This window comes from Perna viridis, chromosome 3 (genome assembly GCF_037379345.1).
Source record: "Perna viridis isolate PV_CMFRI_1.1 ecotype Kerala chromosome 3, ASM3737934v1, whole genome shotgun sequence".
Taxonomy (NCBI): domain Eukaryota; kingdom Metazoa; phylum Mollusca; class Bivalvia; order Mytilida; family Mytilidae; genus Perna; species Perna viridis.
This window is the reverse complement of record NC_142447.1, coordinates 38,928,851-38,952,048: the sequence shown is the minus strand read 5'-3', so window position 1 is coordinate 38,952,048 and position 23,198 is coordinate 38,928,851. Positions and strand designations below refer to the sequence as shown.

Sequence of the window (23,198 nt, the reverse complement as noted above, 5' to 3'; positions counted from 1 at the left end):
GAGTCATTTCAAAGAGTTCGATTCCGAAAAGGAATAATATTTAAAATGCAAATCAAAAAGAAAAACTGAGATCGCTACAACATTAAACACTTTGGTTGTTGATTTGAATAACATTTTGGAGTTTTTTACCTTATATAAAAGAGTTTTTGTCAAATAGATAAAACTTTAGTTCTCTAAGCTAATTTTTAATTGAAAAAAAGTATCATACAAAATATCTTTAACTAAGATTGAATAGTAGTTTAAAAGCTTGAAACATCAAGACGGCATTAAGGCATAGTATTGCTGATAAAACAATTTAATATTGAGATGATCAAACAAAATTTAATTGGTTTTTATTTTCAAATTCTACATTATATTCATATACAGTAACTTCGTATAAATCCGCATTTTGATGTTTGACAGAGAGAGAATTTCACCAGTATTTCCGAGTTGTTGCTTGCTGTGAACATACTCATCTAATTTATTACTCATCCATTCCTTCAAAAAATATAGGTGAGATATTATGGTATACTGATAATTACATTATACCAAATAATCCAGTACAGGTCTATCGGGATGTAAAAATTGGCAATGTCGATATTGTGAAGTCCTGAATACCCGTAGTAATGGATTGAAAGCTACCCAAATCAATCACCTTTTGATTCTAGAAGCATAGTGTAAGGTGAGTCTTTGTGTATTCAAACTGGACGGGACATTAGTAGACATCTTAATACAACGTTGTAATTAATTCTGTCAATATTCCTTTTAACTTAGGGTGTCCATCCAAAGCGTTTGCATTGCGTCATTTTAATATCAGCGGTGATCTTCAGTGTGTATTTATCCTTGATGATAAGTAATTACCAGGTATGCAGTAAAGTAGGTTTAGATATAACATGATCAAAATCCTCAACTAGGTTGCACAAAGATCAATTAAGTCTGACTATAGAATATTTATTTGTACATTAATTCATTTAGATTTCAATGAAGTTAATAGTCTTTTGAAACTTAAGTAACACTATTGCTTGAAATCGTGCAAAATGAGATACATGATTGGAAAGCCAGCATATTTATATTTTTTACTTCATGTTTAAAATGTTTAAGTGAACAGAAATTACCATGTGTATTTTCATATAACCCATAGTCTCCAATAATATATTTTATAGAATGTATTGAAGAATTAACAAGAAGCTTCTACGTGCATGAATCGCTCACCTGGTTCATTTTTTGGGGGCTTCCAAAGCCAATAACTAAAAAAAAAAAAAAAAAAAGAAAAAAAAAGGAGTTGTCCGACAATTTTGACTCAAATTTTATAAGGATCATTTCATCAATTAAATGTTTCTGTCTATTACAATTTTCAAGATACTGGCTAAAAACTGAAAAATTTGTTTGCCTGTCAAGGCCAATAACTCTACCTAGTAGTCGTGCAACATCTTTGATCCAATACAACTTTTGTGGGCCTTATCATAAGGATCATTTCGGCAACTGAAATAATTTGGATAAACCTAACGGCTTTGGAGATATGCGAAAAAACTTTTGTCTGACCCCTAGTTTTAATTACGACAAGTTGTTCGACGGATCAATCCTCATAACAGTTTTCAGTTTTATGCATAATACCCCCATGGAACATTTATACAAAGTTGTTCTTATTGGTCCAGTAGTTTCAGAGCAGAAGAGTTTAGAAAAAAATGTTAGCGACAATGACGATGAAGGACGACGGAGGCCTAGTAATGGCAATAGCTCACATGGCATATGGCCAGGTCAGCTATAAATAAACGGTAGTAACGCTGTTAATGACACTGAAAAACAATAGAAGCCATTGGCTTTTCGATGTGAACTATCTCCTAAGACCAGACGGATTGGAATGAACAATTATATATTTCATCATATAGATTCATAAAGCAACTTTATAACAAAAGTTTACAGGTAAGTATGCAGCATTTTGGGGGTGTATCACATATTATAGACATAACTTGATTCCTACTAAGACTTCTACTTATTGGACAATTAGCTTGTTTATGTAACCCTGTCCTGACTTTAAAGAAAAAATATCAAATAAACGGTAAAAAAATGACAACTAACTGATTAATTCATAACACTAGTTTCGAATTACCTGACAGACATAAATTAGCCTTATAATTAGCCTTGTAAAAGTTCTGATCAATTAGCCTATTTCGATACATGTATATTGTAGCTTAGGGTAAATTGATGCAGAGATAATAGAGGCGCACTACATAAAAAAATCAGAAATTAGAAGTTTGGGTTAAAGTATAACTTCAGACACAATTATAAAAGCAACAGAGAAATTTTACTATACCTTAGCTGAACTATCAATCAAGAAATGAAGAAAAGCGGTCTTAATCGAGAAAGAAATAATTACCGTTTGATATTCTTCAAGTTAAGCTTCGAACAATATATTTTGCTCCTATTAGCCACTGTCGTTCATTATTATTTAGTAACTGGAGTTTTAGTTAAAGGTATTGTGTTATGCAACTATGATTAAATCCCAAAAAGTCATTTATCTTCTGATGGAATGAATGTTTGATGATAGGTTGGACAATGAAAGGCACTTCGAGTCATAAGAGCCAGACTTGATGTCAGCTACAGTTGAACAGTAACATTGATAATAACAAAATCAAGTTGACACGGGAGATATAATCACCACTGTTGAATATTGGGTCTTTGGACGGTTCGCCAGACATTTTGTCAGTTCCTGAAAAAAAAAGGATTAATGCACGTCTAAAAAAAACTATATTATTCAAATTCCCAGTTGTAGCAACATGAATTCTAGTTTAACATTCACTCCCGTGATGGGTATGTTATTCCATTATAAATTATTCAATTTGAAGAATAACAACTGATGTTGAAAGAATTACACTCTAGACATACACTGTTGACTTGATTATTGTCTGAAATAAAAATGAAATAGTCTCCAATATACCCTGTGGTAGTTGTAGAAGACTGTGTACAGAGGGAATATATTCGAAAAATATATGAAAAATTCGAAAGATCTTCTGGGAACCCTCAATTCAAGTTTATTACCAGTATACAATAGCAATGAAACCTATATTTGTCAACTGTATATACTTATATTTCCCACACTCAGTTAAAATCCCGACTCAAAAACATATTCATCGTTGTTACTCCAAAAAACACGGTACAGCTAGATACCAATATGTAGTTCTTGATAGAGATTCCTCATGCTTTGTTAAACCATAATTCCAAACCATCTTCCAAATATACAGAAGAAAATGTTTTAAAAATGCTGGATTTTTGTTATCGACAACATACTCGTCGAATGTGGTGGACGCGGTTTTCAACAAATGGTCGGCATACCAATGGAAACAAATTGTGCTCCTCTACTTGATGATCTATTTGTTCACTTTTATGAGGCTGACTTTATAGATGATCGATCTGATTCAAAAGAAGGAACATCGTTTAGCTACATCCTTTAATCTCAATTTCCGCTATTTAGATGACGCATTATATTTAAACAATCCTTGTTTCGGGGATTTGATACATCGCATTTATCCGAAAGAATTTAAGATAAAGTCAGCCTCATATCTTGATCTACACTTTAAGACCGATGGTAAAAGAAAACTACTGATTAAACTATACGACAAACGCGATGACTTTTCATTCCGTATTGGCAACTTTATTTATATGTGGCACCTGTGAATGATGTTATTATATCATACGTTATGCCAGAGCTTGCCGTAAATACGCAGACTTTATTGTATCGCGATAGACTTCTTACAATTAGACTTCTCTAAAGGGTTATGTTGCTACAAGATTGAAGGCATAACTACAGAAGTCTTATGGTCGTCATCATGAACTCGTGGATCGTGACGGTGTATACGTCTGCACATGAAAACTGTTTTGTTCTACGTGTCATAATTTTTCTTTCCTTTTTCGTCCACCCCGGACTTGACTTTTTATGAGCAACTCGGCGGGTGTTTCTAGAAAAGCAGAGGAAACTAACCCTACCGATGTACCTGATCCATGCTCCCAGTTGATTACTCCTAAGTATTTAACGAGGTAACAAATTGCATTGAAAGTTTCTATTGTTTTATATTGTTTTTTATTGTTGTAGTACTTACTTTTTGTTTTGTTTGGTAAGCTATCTGCAAAATAGAAATGCACAATTAAAAAAGTACGAGCTGCAGTTTACAATGAAGAGATTTTGAACTTCCTGGTTCGACTCATAATTTAATACCATATGTTAAAGTTTAGTGTAGAGCATATAAATTCGGATGAAAGAAGACATAATTTTAAAACAAAATAAACTAAAAAAAAATAGAAATGCTCGCGTGATCAGGTATGTCTGAAGTTTAATTTTATAATACAGGTAATGGTTATAAGAAAAGTCTAAAATTTATATAATGACCAATTATTACGAAACATATAATTAGAAAGTAGGTTTGAAATAATATATATGAAATATATATATAAAAGTAAATAACATAGGAAAGAATACATAGAATTTTGTTTCTGATATACTACCATTTTTAGACTATTTCTTTTCCAATACAGTAAACCAATATAAGTCTACATATTTAAAAAAATCGGCACACTCTCTTTCTCATTTAGAATATATTAAACAGAACAAATTTTCCAGTAAAGTCATTAATCGAAGAAAAGAGTTTACTAAAGCAGTTGAAATTATCGATTGAATTTTAAAATCCTATACTTACTGCCTAATATATTGACAGGAAAGTTTTTGGCTTCATTTTCTGAACTTCTACAAACATACATTCCTTGATCCCCCAAAGTACTTCTGTTGATTATAAGTTCGCTGATCAATGACCGTCCTGGGGGTACTTTCTTATAAATTTGTAACCGTCCACCCCACTTAGAATCATTTGGAACAATAATATTGCCGTTATGAAACCAATCAACATCTTCAGGAGCTCGATTAGACCCACTTGCATTGCATGTCAAATTCACCTTTTGATGTACATCTAGATATGCTGTTCCAGTAATTGAAATGGCTGGGAAAATGGAAATAAACACGCGTTATATGTCATACGCTGCAAAAGAAGAACTTGGTTTTGTACTTTCATAGTTCTATAGGTCTCCTCTAACATGAATTGACGTGTAGTTTTCTATTGTGTCTAGTATGGGCCTGCAACAATGTATATGTTTGTTCTTTATTGTATTTGTTAAATTATGCTATTTTCTGTATTTTGATATAAAGTAATGTTCATTGAACGAAATCATAAGTATAAAATTGTCTTTGCGACCTACGATAAAAAAACACACCGTTCTGTTAATTCTATTTTCATATTAATGCTATACTTACATGGCGTTCGTTCTCTTGCTTTACCTTAAACAGAATGTGTTGATGTGCAAACGTTAAGCAGTGGAATTCAAGGACAATTAAAATACAATTTTTTTTTTCATGTACGAACTTCAAGATAATATTTCCAACACTAACAAAATAATATGAAGGAAACAAGACACATTCAATAACAAGTAGATTTGTGACATTGATCATTTAAATGAAATTTATTCGCAAGCAATCGTTTGCCTTAGATTTTGAAATGAGTTTTAAGCTACATTTGTTTTTATAGTATTAAACTATTAATTCATATTTTGGGAATGCTTAGCAGTACTCATAAGAACTTCTAACAATCTAAACAATTGATAATATGAGTTATTAAATGTCATAAAATTACCAACAAAAATGAAACACCTATAACACCAATGTTATTCGAAACATACCCAAAACCCTCAAGAAGACATATCTCCTATGGTCTGTAGTTGATGATATTTGACATTCATAAGTGTTTGTATGCCTTGGTTTAGCGCTTTTGATAACTAAGTCAAAGTCTTCATCAGTGTCATTTATCCTTTTGTAAACTACAGTTATTGCCGGATCAGACGTCCACGTTTCAACCCCTACTGATAATGGGTAATTTGCGTTTACCAAACGCCACTGAATCTGAAAACAATATTACTTACTATTATTAGATAACACTAAAGAACAATTTCATTATATTGTACATTGTACACATAATTAGCGGTAAACAGTAAATGATTTGATAATGCATGGCTACATATGTTTACCTAAACTGAACATTTTTCATGAAATTTTGATAATACATTTAAAAATGTTCTGTTTTAGCTTGAGTTTACCATATTGTTTAATTGTTGTATATTTATTAATGTCTCAATGCATCACATTTTTGCATTGTTTTATGTTCTAGTATTTGGTCCACTTGCAACCTTCCTATAATAGTGCTTTTACTGAAATGTTAAGCTAGAAATGACGTTAATTGTTTGTGAAGAATCAGGTTTTGTTATAAAGAAAATAGATTGGCAGCATGACAATTTACCTGTATTTGGCTTTATTCCCTTTCTCCTTTAATTCTGCATTAGACATATTCAGAATATTTGTATTATGTCTGACAACGTGGGAATAATATAAATGGGTGTTAATATTTATTGCACGTTTGGTGTTTAATATAGAGAGAATGTACGTCATTCCACATTCTTTATTAAACAAATAATAGAAAATGTCTCATAATTCATACCGCATTCTAAATTGTCTTGTTTCCAAACAGCGCTCAGATGATTTCATCCTCAACTAGCTTATGATCAATGCGGTTTTTTTTTATATTTGTCAATAATAAGTAGTTTGAATCATAACATTCTGAAGACTTACGTCCTTTGTCCTTCGATTTCTTGCTGTACATTTAAGAACTACCCTGTCATGAGTGTAAACTGTCATGTTTTGAATACCTGGTAGTATTTCAGGTTGCTCTGTCATGTGCCAACCTGTATTTTTACCTGATTGCAAATAAAAAAGCATCTTACATTTAGTATTGGTTAAAATTATATATTCTCTCTTATATTAATTCACAGCTTTAAGATATTGTAAAATGCTAATTTAGACTATAGAATTGTCAAAAATAGGGACTAAGTGAAGGTTAGGGTTAGAGATTAACTAATTCATAAAATGTAGGCACTAAGAAAAATATATTTACATAGCTGCATGCCCAGCCGCATTTATATTCAGAATGTACTTAGTCAGGATATGCCGCCTTTTGAACACTATATGATCAATACAACACGCTTCTTTTTAAAATCCTCATGGGATTCCAGTAAAAGAGCTAGATAACAAAATATTCTTCCTGGCAAGTCGGCAATCTACTTGTATAAATAGAAGTCTTTCATCAAAGAATCGATCTCCATTTACTAAGACAATAGAGCAATTATTTATTCTTATTTAAAGATATAGGGATCATTACTTGTCTCCGAACTGAAAAATTACATTATTCAGTTCCGTACTTATTGAACACATCATTACAAAATACCTTTTTTGAAAAAAAAGGGTATTAATCTAATTTATACTAAGTTTAGAGACTACTTTGTTACTTTGAATAGACACTAACATTTAAATAAAGCTTATATTACTGTATTAAGCTTTATTAATGTTCTGTTTCACTCTACAGCGAGACAGACCCATTTGCAGATTTTTCTTGAACATGTTTTATCAATGAATGTATCGATGTACTAAATAGAGTAATGTTCGCTTTGTTACAATAATTGCATTATTTGAATTACTTTGATTATTGATTAACAACTACGAGGTTGTAATATCTACGTTATCATACTACTGTGGAGTACTTTCTCAAATATGGTTATGTTTGTATATGTACCATGTGTGATTTTTTCTTGCACTTCTTGTAAAGATTTGATTTCTATAACTGGGATTTGCTTAGCGTTAACATAAAAACAAATCCATGCAAAAGAAAATGAAAAAATAAATTACTGATTCATTTCATCGTTTTTAGCAGATTGTCTATCCCCGAGATGTATTTAGCAATAATATGACAGATTTAACCAAATTTTGTAGCTTTATGATGTATCCAGTAAAAACATTTACTTCATGTTATTTGTTGGAGTTCAGCTACATCTTTGAATAAATGATTTTCAAAAAAAATAAAACAAAACCTGATGACTTTGGGCAGACGACAGCATTGACCTCAATAACATTCGTACATAATGCTTTATTGTAGTTTGTCCATCTACTGTTTTTTATTTCTGAAGCAGGTGTATATAATTAATCTTGTTTGAATTGAACCATCTCCCGGTCCATTGTAGAAATACAGATAATCTTACGTCTGATTGATTCGTTCTCAGCACATGATTGCACTGAATTTTTATTGTCATCAAAATCAATCGTTTTGCTTTATGACGTACAAAGATATGGACAACTTTGTAAATTAAGCTTTATTTCAGAAATTTGAAACACTATTCTCTTTTATAATTTCTATTGCTGAAAAAATATAACGCCTTAGCGACAACTCTCATACACTTTTTTAATCTTGAAATGTTGAATGCATTTCAACAATACAAAAAAAATACTCGTTGATTAAAAGTTTTAACAAAACCTTCCAAGTATGTCACCATCTACATCATCAGATTAGTATTTGTAAAAAAATTAAACATTTTAAACATTAAAGCAATTAATTTATAAAGTATTATGGAAGAGTAACTAAGCCAAGATTATAGCGGTAATTAAAAGAATGTAAAAATATAAAGTAACTAGAATCATAACACTACAAAGTAACAAAAGCAAATGAGCAACTCGAACTCCACTAAAAACTGGGAGCTTGGACCAGATGCACCGGTTGGGTAAGCGTCCTCTGCTTTACTAGAAACACCCGCCAAGTTGCTCATGAAAAGTCAAGTCCGGGGTAGACGAAAGAGGAAAGGAGACTATGACACGTTGAACAAATCAGTTTTCATGACACAGATGGATACACCGTAACGAAATCGTTAATTTTGCAGTTGAGTGCATCGGATAGATTGATTGATCGTTGGGATTTAACGTCCGAGCAGCAATATTTCAGCTAAATAAAAACAAATGTTTGTTATGTTTATATTTTTTTAACAACTTTTTGTTAAGATAAAAAAAAATTCCTGTCAGAATATCATTTCACAATCTTCATTCTTAAGTTTATCCTTTTGAGGAAAAACATCATCAACATATTCTTACCCCGTGTAGGTCCGGGTATCAACAGAATAGGCCTGCAGCAGCGCTAAGCTTGTAAAAGGCGACTAAATAGTGCTCAAAACCTTTGCCGGGGGCTAGGGCGCTCTGCCCACAGAGCAACTGAGTTGTGTGCCGCAGGTGGTCGAATGGGGTACCCCTGGTGTGTTACATGCTGGGGTTGTCAGGCTATAATACGGAAAACCTGAACGCAAACCATAGTCGTGCACCGTGTTGGGAAAGATGCCATGTTCCTCTCTCGGAGTAGGAACCATAGGGCTCCGCCACAGGAGGCTAAATTGCCTGACCCTACCCACCTCTCCCCATTTCCAGTAGTGGCAATCAAAATTTGTCGACCCCTTTATCCTTGTGTCCCATCCCATTTTTCATTTCATCATCATTTCATGTTCATTTTATCATCCATTTCATGTTCATTGCCTGAATATAACTGAAATATTGCTCGGTCGTTAAACCCCATTAATCAATAAATCATGAACTCGTGGATTGTTTCGATGTATCCATCTGCACCATGAAAACCGATTTGTTCAAAGTGTTATGGTTTTCCCTTCCACTTTCGCCTACCCTGGACTTTTTATGAGCAACGGCGGGTGTTTCTAGAAAAGTAGAGGACGCTTAACCTACCGGTGTACCTGCTCCCAGTTTTTAGTTGAGTTCCAATTGCTCATTTGCTTTTGTTACTTTGTAGTGTTATTTTAGTTGCTTTATGTTTGTAATTGTGTATATCTGTTTCTCATGTCTGGTCTTTGTCCCTTGATTGCGTTCTTTTGATTTCCGCTCGAACCTTGGTTCCCTTGATTACTCTTTAGAAAACTTGATAAATTGTTGTTTGCCCAAAATTGTTCATGCATAGTAAAGGACAAGAACTAACTCACCAAAAATCAGATTAAGATATAAAACGAAAATAATGTGGAATGGGAAATACAAAATAATAAATTACCAAGCCAATACATTACTAAGATTATCTTCAGATATAAAATAAAATAACATACATTGAAACGAAGGCTATACACAACACAGGTTTTTAATGATTGACCCTGCAGCATGTAATAAATCTGTTGACCTTTAGGGTGAATTGTGAGGTTATAATCGTCTTCAGAACATTACACTCAAAACAAACATAAGTAAAGTAAAGGTCATCATATAAAATGTACAAATAAGAATATGTTGATGTATTTCCTTAAAAGGATAAATTTAAGAATGAAGATTGTGAAATGATATTCTGACAGGAATTTTTTTATCTTAACAATAACTTTTTAAAAAAATATAAACATAACAAACATTAGTTTTTATTTACAACTGAATTTTCTCTGGTATCATTTATTCATAACATCGCGCGCCACAAAATTTGGCCTTGTCAATGCCTTGCTCTCTAACTATGGCATATACTCATACAATACTTGAATATTACCTTATCTTTCAAAATTTCCATATAGAAAGGGTTTTAAGTCAACGCAATAAAGGGTTTTATGGCAATGGTTGATGTGGAATAAGTAGAGATGCTTGTTCATGCTATGGATTCTTTCCAATAACCTGACAGCTTATTATAACTTCGTTTGTTTATAGGGTAAAATATAACTGTATAAAAATGGACCAGCTGAAAGTATACTGGAAATAAAATTGAAAATATGTTTCAATTGACACTCGCTACACAAAACAAAAGTCTATTTGATTGTGAAAGTTGCTTCTAAAGACATAGTTTAAATAAAGAATCAATGAAACATGACAGCAATATGCAAATTATTTAATACATCATTCGACTGGAATATAATGTTGCTAATACATATCAGAATCTGGAAAAAAGTGTAATATTATTTATGTATAAAAAAACAATAATCTGAACCTGAAAGATCATTTACTTCAATTTTCTCAAAATTCCTGAAAGAATGCACTACTGAAACAAAAACTTAAAAATTCTATTTCGCTAAAGCAACTCTCAGGTCAACCAAAATCCATATGTTATACACCTCGTAATTTTTGCACAGATACCATGGATAAGAGGAGAAAATCAAGACGCTAATTCTTTTAAGTTTTCGAAACACTTGCAGGAATGTAAACTGTTTTCCTGGAAGCTGACTCTTATCCTAACAATTTTAACTAACTGTCAACCATATCTTAATGAATAATCAGAATAACTAAATATATCCTGAAACCGATAAATCTTGACGGAGTTGTGTAAGTAATTCAAAATAGTATTTCATCTGCTTTCTTTTGGTGGAAATCGACGAAACTGCTGATGCCGTAGCGGATCCAGGGGGTGGTCCTACGTCGCACCGGACGTAGGTCTCGCTGAAACACATTTATTTTATTAGCTAATTAACAAATAGAATTAATCTTTCATCGTCATAATTGATTTCATTGCAATAGCAGGAGGTGTCAAATTGACAGTACAGTATTCAACAAGTTTCACCTGGAATTTTATTGTCAAATCAATTTGTCAAGAAAACTTCAGAGTAGCACAAATTAAAGTAGTTGAACAGACCAAAAACTTCTGCAAATACTCGAACGTTCGTATTTTTAGCCGATAAGATTTCACAATTTTTGATGTTACGAAAGGTTCTTTATAGCAGAAATGCTCATCTGTTGAAGCATCACTTTAAAAAAAAAATAAAAATTCTTCATCTTCACAACCACTAGTTGTCAATTCAATTCTAAACATGGTGCTAGTAATTTTACATGTAAACAACAACTCAGAAATTAACACAAATACAAACTTCCTACTTTAACATCCTTACTTCTAGAAATTAATTCCATTGCTTACCAAAAAATAATTTTTGATGTTCCTAGGTATGGGATCCAGGAGAACCTCTCGGTGTTTTGTGAGAAAGAGATGCTGGCCTTAAATAGTAACCTCCTGAAAATAGCTGCTTTTGCAGTTTGTTTTTATTCTTATCAGACGATGTCATTATAAAAAGAAAACACAGTGACTGATAATTACACATGGCCCATGCAAATGACCAGCTTACAAAACATCAGGAAATATAGAAAAGAAAAAAATAACAAAATTATTAGAAAATGGGCGCTTGATTGTCTAAGTGTGATGGTACTAATGATGACATCATGTATTACTTTTTCACAAAATGCAGAAGTTGTAAAAAAAACCTTGTGAAATTCTGTCATCCGTTGTCAAATGCGAATATTAATGATAAAAACTTGCATCTACGTGGTCATAGAGCTCGATGACTCTCATCCAGCATGTTGACTCTAAGCATACCATTTGATGGAACTCGACTTTTGTATGGACTCGGGGTGAAACGAATCAGTCAAATTTACGTTAATGTTGTAATTCACTTGGGACCACCTAAAAATTTATTTCTGGATCCACCGCTGATATAGAATTAAATATACTTAAAATCCCGTAGTTATGGGATGTAAGAGAACATCTGCTTTGTTTGTTTGTTTGTTTTTTCTTTTTTTTTTCAAATGCTGTGAAGTTTGTTTGTTGGAGTTTAACGCCCGAGCAGTAATATTATATTTCAGCTATGTTCGGGCGATGGACATGAAAGGAGTGATAAAATGAACATGAAACGATGAACGAAAAAAGGGATGGGACACAGGGATTATGGGGTCAATAAATTTTGATTGCCACAAGATAAAAGGGGGGGCAATTTAGCCTCCTGTGGCGGAGCGCAAAGGTTCCTACTCCTAACGAATACCACAGCAGGTTTCTTTAACATGCCAGGAACGAGGCATCTTTCCCAAAACGGTGCACCACTATGGTTTGGGGTCAGGTTTTCCGTATTATAGCCTGAAAACCCAAGCATGTAACACACCAGGGATACCCCATTCCACCTCCTGGGACACACATCCCAGTTGCTCTGTGGGCAGAGCGCCTAGCCCCCGGCTAGGTTTCTGAGCACTATTTAGTCGTCTTTTACGACAAGCTTCCGCTAGAATTTTGGTTCCCTTGGTTTCTTTTTTATACGATAAATATTACGGCTTCTTATTAATTTTAAATTCAACACAGTTTTCGTGGATGAAGCAAATACATGTTATTTCGCTTTTAAATTACATTTACACGGATAAACATTATTTATCCTGCAATGAGGTTATTTGTTAAACGAATAGAGGTATACGATTATTATTTTTTTTGCTGTATCCGTACATTAGCAGGTTATCGACTTTCTGGCTCCTCCCACTCACGTGATCGGCGGAACTACTTTTTTTCTGGTATGCATAAATTAATCATGGCCGCCACCATAGTTACGATATAAACAACTTGAGATTGCGTATCCGGTTAATCTTTTTTTTTCGCCGTTTTGTTTCGTTTTCACTTTTTTTAGCTGAATGAAATAAAAGATTGTATGTAAACCAAATAATGATTTTGTATTTTTTTTTCACCGTCATATATATGGCAAATCTCAAATCTCGTCCAGATTTGATTCATTATCAGTTTGCAGACGACTTCCCGGGTCATTTCAGTCATGTCGGACTCGGAGCCAGAGTGTCCGTCACAATTTAACATACACTGGTCCCCACTTAAAGAAATTGAAGCATTACAAATGTGATAAAACTCTTGAAGAGATAAATGACCAGGAACCTGTTATGCTCTTGGATTTAGTACTGCCTAAACCCCAAGATAATGAATCAGAGGAACACTACATTATAGATCTGCCTATACAACTGCCTCCTCTTCTTCAAAAATCTCAAACAAATATTTCAAATCCAAAAGAAACCAATGCACAAATTTCACCCCTGAAATCTACTGCCATATACCAAACAGAAACAAGACGACTTCCACCTCTACACATGGAAACACAACATAATAATAATAATAAACAGCTTGAGAGTGACACTCCCACAGTTCATCCATCTAAATCTAAAAAATCCAAATCTGATCTAAACACAAATGTTGAAAAGGAATATAATCCAGATTTCATTGACATGTCTGTTGGTGATGTAAACAAATACATCAATGGTCAAGAAAATAAAAACACACAAAAGAAAACTTTAATTGAAGTAGCCATGTTTACAAAATTCCTAAAAGAAATTAAAAATGAAACAAGAGAAATACACACTATACCACCAGTGGAGTTGGATCCGCTCCTAGCAAACTTCATTTTGACAAAAAGAAAGAAAAATGGGGAAGAATATGAACCTTCCTCCTTACGTGACATTATAGGGAGTAGGCAGAAAACTTAAGCGCCAAAAAATATGGGTATTGTATACTTGGGGAAGGATCCAAAACAAATGATGACTTTAATTTGACAAGGAATGCTTTGATGGCAAAACAAAAAATTCTTAAAAAACAAGGGAAAGGAAATAAGCCCAAAAGATCACAGCCAATTACCGATGAGGAAATCAATATGTTACACGAGAAGGATCTTTTAGGAAATGCCAATCCAGAGGCCTTGATCAACACACTATGGCTGAACAATACAGTTCACTTTGGTTGAGAGGTGTTAATGAACACTATAGTTTGAGGTTTGTAATACATATTTTAGTTAATATTGGGCCTTTTCACAACTTTTCATGTTAAATGATGTCTAATTCAAATAAATTCAAACAGAAAATGCCTGTTCCAAGTGAATAATATGATCACATTGTATCATGGAAATCTATCAATTATAAAATAATAAATTTTAAAGCTTGGACATAAATGTACATAGTGTGACATGTTGCACTACTTTGAATATGAAAAAATACCATACATTTATGGTTTAAATTCAAATAAAGATTTTCATAGGTTATGCTTGGAAGGATATTCTGTAATTACAGCTCTTACATGTACATACACAAAATAAATTGGTATTGTAGAAAATTAATCATATGTCAATTTACATAAATGACACAGTTATACTTGTGTCAACTTGCATTACGTGTAATGTACATGTATTTTGAATAATTCCATTCTTACACTTCCTAAATTAGCAATGTAATACTAAAAGTACATGCATTTTATTTGATTTTCAGATTACACATACATTTTTATTCTGATTAATAAAATACCATTCACTTATATTTTACACTACATTGAATATTTTCCGATTTTACATAATAGATTTGTAAGAAATCCATGTTTGCACACAGGAAAATCATTTGTTCACATTCTCTTCTCGATAACTTCATATTAAAAATGCAATATCTACTAAATAAAAACAATTTCTATGGACATCTTCCTTTTATGCACATATATCATCTGATATGAATATTGTTATCCTAAGCATCCCTCCTGTTCCCATAAATTAATGCTGTCACATCATTCCACAGTTCACAGATAGGGTTCGACAAACAAAATTCAACAATGTCTGGGTAGCATATACTGGTAAATACTTCCAACCACCAATGGAAATCTACAAATTGACGAATATATATTAGTTTTCTGGAGTATTCACAAAAATCAAGAAATAAAAATCAACTGGTACGACATTTTGTTTCATCAGATTGTAGTGTTCATTAGTATGAATGAAGGTAGGTTTATACTATGGTAGCGACAGCAAAATAATAGCAAAACTGGCTTCAGCACAGCGACATCACTCTCAAGTTGAATTTTATTAAACATTTCTGCGAAGACCCATTATTTCAGATTGTGATTTATCTAGTTACAGAAAAAAATACCATCACTTAGCTGTCACAACCAAAGTATAAATGCTAGCTTCCAAATATGATGGAAAAGCTCGCCTTATTGTGTTTGTAATGCTCCCAAACTAATTTTTAAGTTTATTCTAATAAATATTATATTCCAGATGGGGTGATGTCAGTTCAATGACAGGATCTGACGGTATCAGATATCTTGAAATGAATGAGCGTCAGACCAAAACAAGAACAGGAGAAAAAAATTCTGACATTCGTGAAGTTACTCCACGAATGTACGAAAGCTTCAATGATCGTAATCCTGTTGCATTGTATGAATTTTATAAGTCGAGGCGACCTTTGACGTGTAGCGGACCGGATGACCCATTTCACCTAGAACAATTCCCATGGAGGACAAACGGTCAGAATGTTGGTTCATCAGGCAAAAAATTGGGGAAAGAAAACTTTCATCCTTGATAAAAATTATACAAGAGAAAGCCGTACTAAACAAAGACAAGAGACTAACAAATCATAGTGCTCGAAAATATCTAGTCAGTAAATTAAGGGAAAATGACATAGATGCAAAAGATTTCATGCAAATTTCTTGACACAGAAATGTCGCGTCTGTTAATAATTACAGTGCCATGCCCAAATAAACATTAACAAATTTCTCATATTCTCAGCAACACAAACAGGGGAACATTGGCAATTCACGAGAAAGAAAACATACCTGGTGCCCGAAAATTGTTGCCACCGTCAGTTCCTCAACCGGTGTTTGTTCCTTCGCAGCCCGCTATACAAATGCCTCAAAACTTTCCTCCGATTTCCGTTAAACATCCTGACAGACTCCGTCTACCATCGTCACAGTGACATTGACCTTCCTCGCGAAATTCAAAACCTTAATGTTCTTAAAATCGACTTTACAACATTTAAAATATTTGTATTTATTGTTCATTTTATTTATTGTCTCTTGGAATTGAATTAACTTTGATACATTGCTTATTTTATTCAAACCGCTTTGACTTTGATTATATGGTGCGGATTGAATTTCAATGTTTACTGAGTCATGCGCCATGCGTATTAATTTTTTTCCTCCCGTTTAACGATGGGGCTCCTCAAAGGATATGCATTTTAAAAATTTATTTTAAAAATGTACACACGCACAAAATTATTAATATAACAGGATAAAAACAATAAAGGTACATTGTCGAAAATTATTGACGATATGTGTATTCGGCTTGGAACGGGGGAAATAGCTCGGCGGAGCCTCGCATTTCCTACCCGTTCCGTCGCCTCATCACATATCTTCAATAATTTCCGACAATGTACCTATATTGTATATTTCCAATGCAGTCCAAAGGCACTTACATGGATTGTTAGAAACAGTTGGCAAGTTATGCTTTCCACATTTTCGTCGTAACTAGCTTTTATAATTATTTCAAAAAATAAAGCTTATTGATTTAATAAATTTTGCTTCCAGACATTATAAATTATTCATAGTGCAATCATATTTCCACTAATCATCGTTAAATTATGTGGAATAATATTTCTTAATTAGTGATATGCAAGTAAGTTGCCGCATGACACTGATTATAAAATCAAGGTGTATTTATTTAAATATACATCACTCAACTAACGTTGATTTGAAAATTTAAGAATTAAAAACAAAAGATTAAGATCAGGACAATTCTTAATCTGCATAAATCAAATCTCAATTTATACTACAGGATTATACTGTCAGGTTAGTAACTGTTGTATACTTACAATACATTTTCAATAACATCCAATTTTACTTCTCAGCTGACATGTTCTCTTATGATCGTTATAGATTTAGTTATGTGATAGAGCGGTGACTAAATTACAAAAACTTTTAACGTGCCAAGTTTAAATAAAACAATACTCCTAAGCATTAAATTAAAGTTTTGTTAGGAAAACTGTAACATCCTAAATACTTTTGGAAATCTTAATCGAAAATTGTCACGAAAACGGAAAATACAATTTGAAACGGTTGTAAAGTGCAAAGCAACGTAAACTGAAATTCGTTTGACATGAAAATCCTATAAAAACTGCGTACATTTAACTTAATGGCACGTGATCGAAATTGAAATGACTACGGATCGTTTAAAATGTGTTATCAACTATGTGCAAGTAATGCAATTAAAGGGGATTCCAGTAGAAATTATTGGAAATCTTATACGTGACATAATCGGATTTTTGAAAATAAAGAATCTGATGATAACCCTAAGGACCATTGTGGTAATAATGTTTGATAGAGCCGCAGTTGCAACACAATTTAAACTGTAATGTGATGTGGTAAAACGTATAAAATTACGGATGTTGATTTAGATGTGCTAAATTGAAATTAAAAAATGCATTTTTGTCATCAATATTTTTTAAATCCATTTTAATAAAATGTATTACTATACATCATTTTATTTTCGTAATGCAGGTTTTAAATATGGTTATATTTCCCTGATTAATGTACACAAAAAGCACATGTATATAAGGAAAATAAAAAAGCAAAAGGGGATTCATGGCCTGTTTCAAACTTAAGTGCTATTCTCTGTAAGAATAAGGCAGTGGTGAAGCATGGTTGAAAAATACACTTGTCCTTCCAAAAATGCATGCTTCAGACCCCTACATAATTTCTTGGTCGGTCTTGTTTCTCAGGACTACCCTCTCAGAAGGACTTCCATATTACTTTACACAAATGTTAGTGTTAAAAGTGGATCAGTGGTAAAAACTTCTCTTCTTATCTGAAAAGTAAGTAATTCGTCATTCCTGAACATACAAATCATTCAAATCCTTTTGTGAACTACATTGGATCAGAGACGTTTAAATGCACATGAGACACTTCTTCGAATCGTATATGTACACGTACGACAGTATCATACTGACAACGTACTCTTTGCTGCATGTTCTTAATGTTCAGTATTTGTAATTATATTACTGTTTCATTTACCTTTCATTTTAACTGTCCTTATGTATCATTCCTCTGGTTTTAGTTATCAGTCTCAATCCGTTTTATCATGTATTTTATAACCGTCAAATGCTAGACTTTACTTTAAAGTGTTGAAGGTAAAAACATTTAAATAAGAATCAGATGGTTAAGCAAAAAAAAAGGGTCAGTTTGTCCATACTATTTGTTGTTTCATATCATGTTGTGTTGTGGTTTTTCGGTACACTTAAACATCAAGGCACTGCTTTTATCAAAATGATATGTATATTATTACAGCATTAGTTTTTCAAGATATTTTGGCCTTAGCGATCAGGAGTACATTTGAATAGTGAAATTCTAAAACAAAATACCGGCAATTGTAATCAAAGCTAAATGACTCGTCACGAAAAGTAGAACAGCCGTAATTTTAAATTATAATTCGATATTTGTTTCAAATTTCCACAATATATATATATATATATATATATATATTTATTACCGAATTCGTTTCCTTATTATGCTTTTCTGTTGCTTATGGTTTATCATCTATTTAGCCAAATCTTCAACTTTTTTAGAGTAATCATGTGTTTCAATTTTTATGAATTAATTTGTAATTTAGATAATAAAATATGGTTCTGGTATCCGTACTATTTTATTGCTGACATGCTGAAATGTATTCATTAATTGACATCTTGACACTAATTATCTATAAATCAGGATCATATTGTTTTATGTGTTCTGTGTGCAATACTTTGAAAGTACTATTGTTCGTGCGGAACCAATTTTCGTGGTTTTCTTGGGTAGACCAAACCACGAAATTTGGTTCCAACGAAAAGGAGAGAATGCAATTGATGTGTATATTGAAAACCTAATAACCACGATTTCAAGAATCCACGAACTTGTGTTTTTCTTCCCTAATCCACGAAAATTGGTATCAACGTATTAAAGTAATTTCACAGTAGCTATACGAAACCTAATTTAGATCTGTGTTTGATATAAAAAGGGGTATCACATAATTTTTAGATAAATACAATATAACCAGAGACCAATTAGCCATGTACGAAAAGCAAAGTATAGTAAGAACAGTATTCAAAATTGGCATGTGAAAGGACAACAGCGATTCATTAAAAACAATAACATAAAACTGACAAACAACTTAGTGAAAATAGCCTTGATCACATATATGAAAAGAAAATAAAGTACGAAACATATTAGGTTATAAAACATTACTCCGTCGGACTTTTCTTTTGTTTCCTTTTTAAATTTTGTTTCCTTAAGCTTAATTCTCTCCGATTGAAAGGATCCCAAAATTAATTTATTACAATCTTTTATTACTTATATAAAAACGAAATTACCGAATAGAAAGGCTACATTAAAATAAGTAACATATGATAAGTTGGAAACAGCGGCAATGGTCCTGTCTTGGTATACACAGTTTAAGTAGCACTCCAGCTAAGAATCATGCAAAATGTGGTTCATGAGTAAAAAGCCTACATATTTTTATTTTTTATATTTTATTTGAATTGCCATAGTAAACAGAAATTAACATTCAGTTTTTCATATAACTCATGTTCTTTGGAGATACCAATTATATAGAATGCATTGTAGATTACAAAATCATGGGAGATAACTCTGTAAATGACTCTCAAATACAATAGAATCTATTAGATTTTCAATGTTGATTATCTCCTAAGAGCAGGCAGATTTGAAAGAATAATTACACATTTCATAATATCGACCCATAAAACAACTTGATTACAAAAATAAAAATATGTAGGCTTTTTTTTTTTTGGGTGTATCACATTTTTCAGATTTTGCATGATTCTTACAAAGACAGCTACTTAAATTTTAAAAAGCTAGGTTTTCTTACACATTTATGTATTATTCCTCGCCTTCTCGTAACGTATAATCAAATGAATGATAATGTGCGCTGATCACCTACTCGCATTAGTTAAGTTCTCTTTTGCACATCTTCATATGCTGCTCAATCTTCTTATGTTATTTCATTAAAATCCATTCAGTGGCTTGCGCTCTTACGAGATTTGTGGACAGATTAATGGACGAAAGACAGACAAGAAAATTCTCATATAGCCCCCTATACTGTCTTCTGAAGAATTATCACTACACTGAATCGGGTAAAAAATGCTACCGTGACATGCTGTATGCTTTAAAGCTATAATATATCTCTACAAAAGCAAAGAGTCAAAAATCATAGTCTATTAAAGTTGGAAATGAAAATTTATCCTCTCATCGTAAAGTTAAAAATATGCTGCTATAAAAAAAGTCGTGTATCTAGATCAAGCTCGTTTGAGGTACCCAACATGACTGGAAAAAGCAATAGAAATTGTGTAGCCGTTATTATTTTTTATTATTATTATTTTTGGTTTTATTTGATTTTATTTCTTTTATTTATTTATTTATTTATTTATTTATTTATTTACTTCTCTTTTTGTATTGGAGTGGGTTCATGTTCCTTCCCTAAAAATTCAAACTCATAATTATTTGTTTAATTCTTAGCTGACTTCAGATTGGAAATAAACGCTTCAACTCAATCCCAGCAAAACATAACCGCTCCGTGGCTATTATGAAAGATTTAATTCAGAAACAAACGCCACACAAACACACAATCAAATGATACCAAATGATACATGGCGTTTGCATAGCAATGAAGAAACTGTTTTTCAATTGATTATGTCAATTCTATCTCTGTAAGATTTAAATTTTACACTTTATTTTATACTCAGAACCTTGGTGAGTGCCTTAGGAATCTGACTTATTTGGTTAAATAAGAAAATGTCTTTAATATGTTTCCAGTTATAATCAGCTCATGTTGATGGATTCAGATAGTTCTCATTTGACTATTTTATATTCTCATCTTCCATACTTAACTGTGAGGTGACAATATTGTTTGGGGTCTCCAAAACTAGATAAAGAATCAACCCTACGAAGTTTTATGTAACAGTAACTGAGTAAGTTAACGACTGAAGTTAAGATATACAGAGAAAAAACAACAAAACCTCAACGTCGTTGTAAAAAAATACATTTTTCTTTCTCTTTCGATAGTTTTGGTTTTGAGTACTTCTTATACAAAACTAATTTGATTATGATCTTCCTACATATTTGATTTTAATGCTGCTGATGAGAGGTTACTCCTTGAAACACGTGTACAGCATTCCGAAATTTACAATATATAAAACTGGTATTTTTTGTATTTAATTTAAAGTTAAAAAGAAAAACTTGTGACCTGATGCCGACCGCACAGAAATAGAACATTCAAACTGGACACTCACTTTCTGTTAAAAAACGAAACAATTATCCATTTTTTCGAAAATATAAGTTACACTGAAATACGATAATATACACAAAACCAAACATTATAACTTATCTATATTTGGGCTCTGAATAAAACCATAAAATGTTTAATACAAGTAAATCTTTCAGTCATCAAAAAAGAGTATCCCTTGAATACTTTAAAGTATTTTACTTGCATTTTCTCATGTGGTATATAAATTCTAAAGAAATTAGTCATAAGAAAGTTCTAATGTAGTTAAAATGCATTCTTTCTTACCTTCGGTGAGTAACAGGAAAGCCAATAAAATCTGTACAATCCAGAATGATCGTTGCACTAACAGATAGTATATGTCCATCACAAAATAAATTTTTCCTTTCAAATATCAACGAACAGAAATAACAACATACAAGTTTATGTAATTTGAAAAAATCTCACATATTCCAAATTAAACCATTCGGACATGTTAATGCATAATGACATATAACGTTTATACTTGGGTTCGATGTGTCTGAATTCTATCACAAAATAAGTAACATTATGTCATAAAAATGTTTCAGCAAAACAACAAACAGTTCACTCTGTATCACTGGCGAATAAAACTTGTCTAGTTTGCTGACATAGAGTCTTATCAAATATGACAAGCAGTGGAAATAGTTACGAATATCGTCCACAGCTGAAAAACAGAAATATCAACTCAATTATCTCATAAAAGATACATACTAAGAGGATCGACCGATATGTGAAGTAACAATACTACAAATACCATTACAGAAATCATGATGCCACCTTTTCACTACCATGTCTTTCAATTCACATTCCTATATCGTGGAATAATCATGAAAATAAAACACATTAAACGCAATGTAGGAGGCTTTATTCTATTAGCGAAAGACATTTATCTGGCGCTTGAGTATTGGGATATATTCTCCTTTAATCGTACTGCAATTATGCCGATCATTATTAATCATTAATGCATAAGCATTAAATTTAGCCAAGAGAATACGGAAACACTAGACGACTATAAGATTAATTTTGCTAATTCAGCTTAGAGAATTCCAGAAAAAATACTATCAGATCGATCCTGTCAAACTTACAAAAGAACTACGCAATATCTAATTCCTTAAGAGCTGTGGATATGGTCTAATTAGATTAAACATGTACTAGCTTTTTATTTTCTTTAATTACTAATTCATCATTCTATTATTTACCGAATTAAATTAAAGAACATTAATAAATGTTGAAAAACTTATTTCTACAACTAAAACAGCGCTAATTAATAAAAAAACGTACAAAATGTGTCACCATTTCAAGTCATTTTTACGATAAAAAAATCATTTATCAGACGAACAGACATTCACGGTCGACGTCTAAGGACGGATGCGTATGTATTTCATTTACTTATTTTTCTTTCTTTTTTTTTTTTTTTGTTAAACAATATTTCTGTGGTTAAACTAATAAGC

At 32.2% G+C, this 23,198-nt stretch overlaps 2 protein-coding genes across 3 annotated transcripts; one reads left to right on the top strand and one right to left on the bottom strand.

The window, feature by feature from the left end:
* Nucleotides 1-315: 315 nt before the first annotated feature.
* On the bottom strand, nt 316-22,602 carry LOC148622190 (uncharacterized). Of its 2 annotated transcripts, XR_015920588.1 has the most exons (8): nt 22,015-22,602; nt 6,644-6,768; nt 5,701-5,920; nt 5,279-5,302; nt 4,671-4,967; nt 4,077-4,100; nt 2,357-2,689; nt 316-477 (listed from the first exon to the last, which is right to left on the bottom strand). XR_015920588.1 is itself a non-coding variant. In XM_088571832.1 (7 exons), the coding sequence occupies exons 1-7, from the start codon at nt 22,091-22,093 to the stop codon at nt 2,574-2,576; spliced, it is 885 nt and encodes a 294-aa protein (XP_088427958.1). In that variant the 5' UTR covers nt 22,094-22,602; the 3' UTR covers nt 316-2,573. The 2 variants fall into 2 exon arrangements, 1 of the variants encoding a protein (XP_088427958.1); XM_088571832.1 differs by having other exon boundaries at nt 316-2,689.
* On the top strand, nt 14,218-15,985 carry LOC148622191 (zinc finger MYM-type protein 2-like). Its single transcript, XM_088573850.1, is given in 3 exon segments — nt 14,218-14,386; nt 14,389-14,419; nt 15,682-15,985. Coding segments are annotated over 3 exon segments (504 nt in total).
* Nucleotides 22,603-23,198: the final 596 nt, after the last annotated feature.

Excerpts from the sequence above, each read along its gene's own strand:
- LOC148622190 (XM_088571832.1), bottom strand. The coding sequence starts at position 22,093 with ATGGACATATACTATCTGTTAGTGCAACGATCATTCTGGATTGTACAG. Across the intron at positions 6,769-22,014 it reads TTTCCTGTTACTCACCGAAG|GTAAAAATACAGGTTGGCAC; the intron begins GTAAGAAAGAAT and ends ATTTGCAATCAG. Across the intron at positions 5,921-6,643 it reads GAAATCGAAGGACAAAGGAC|ATTCAGTGGCGTTTGGTAAA; the intron begins GTAAGTCTTCAG and ends TATTGTTTTCAG.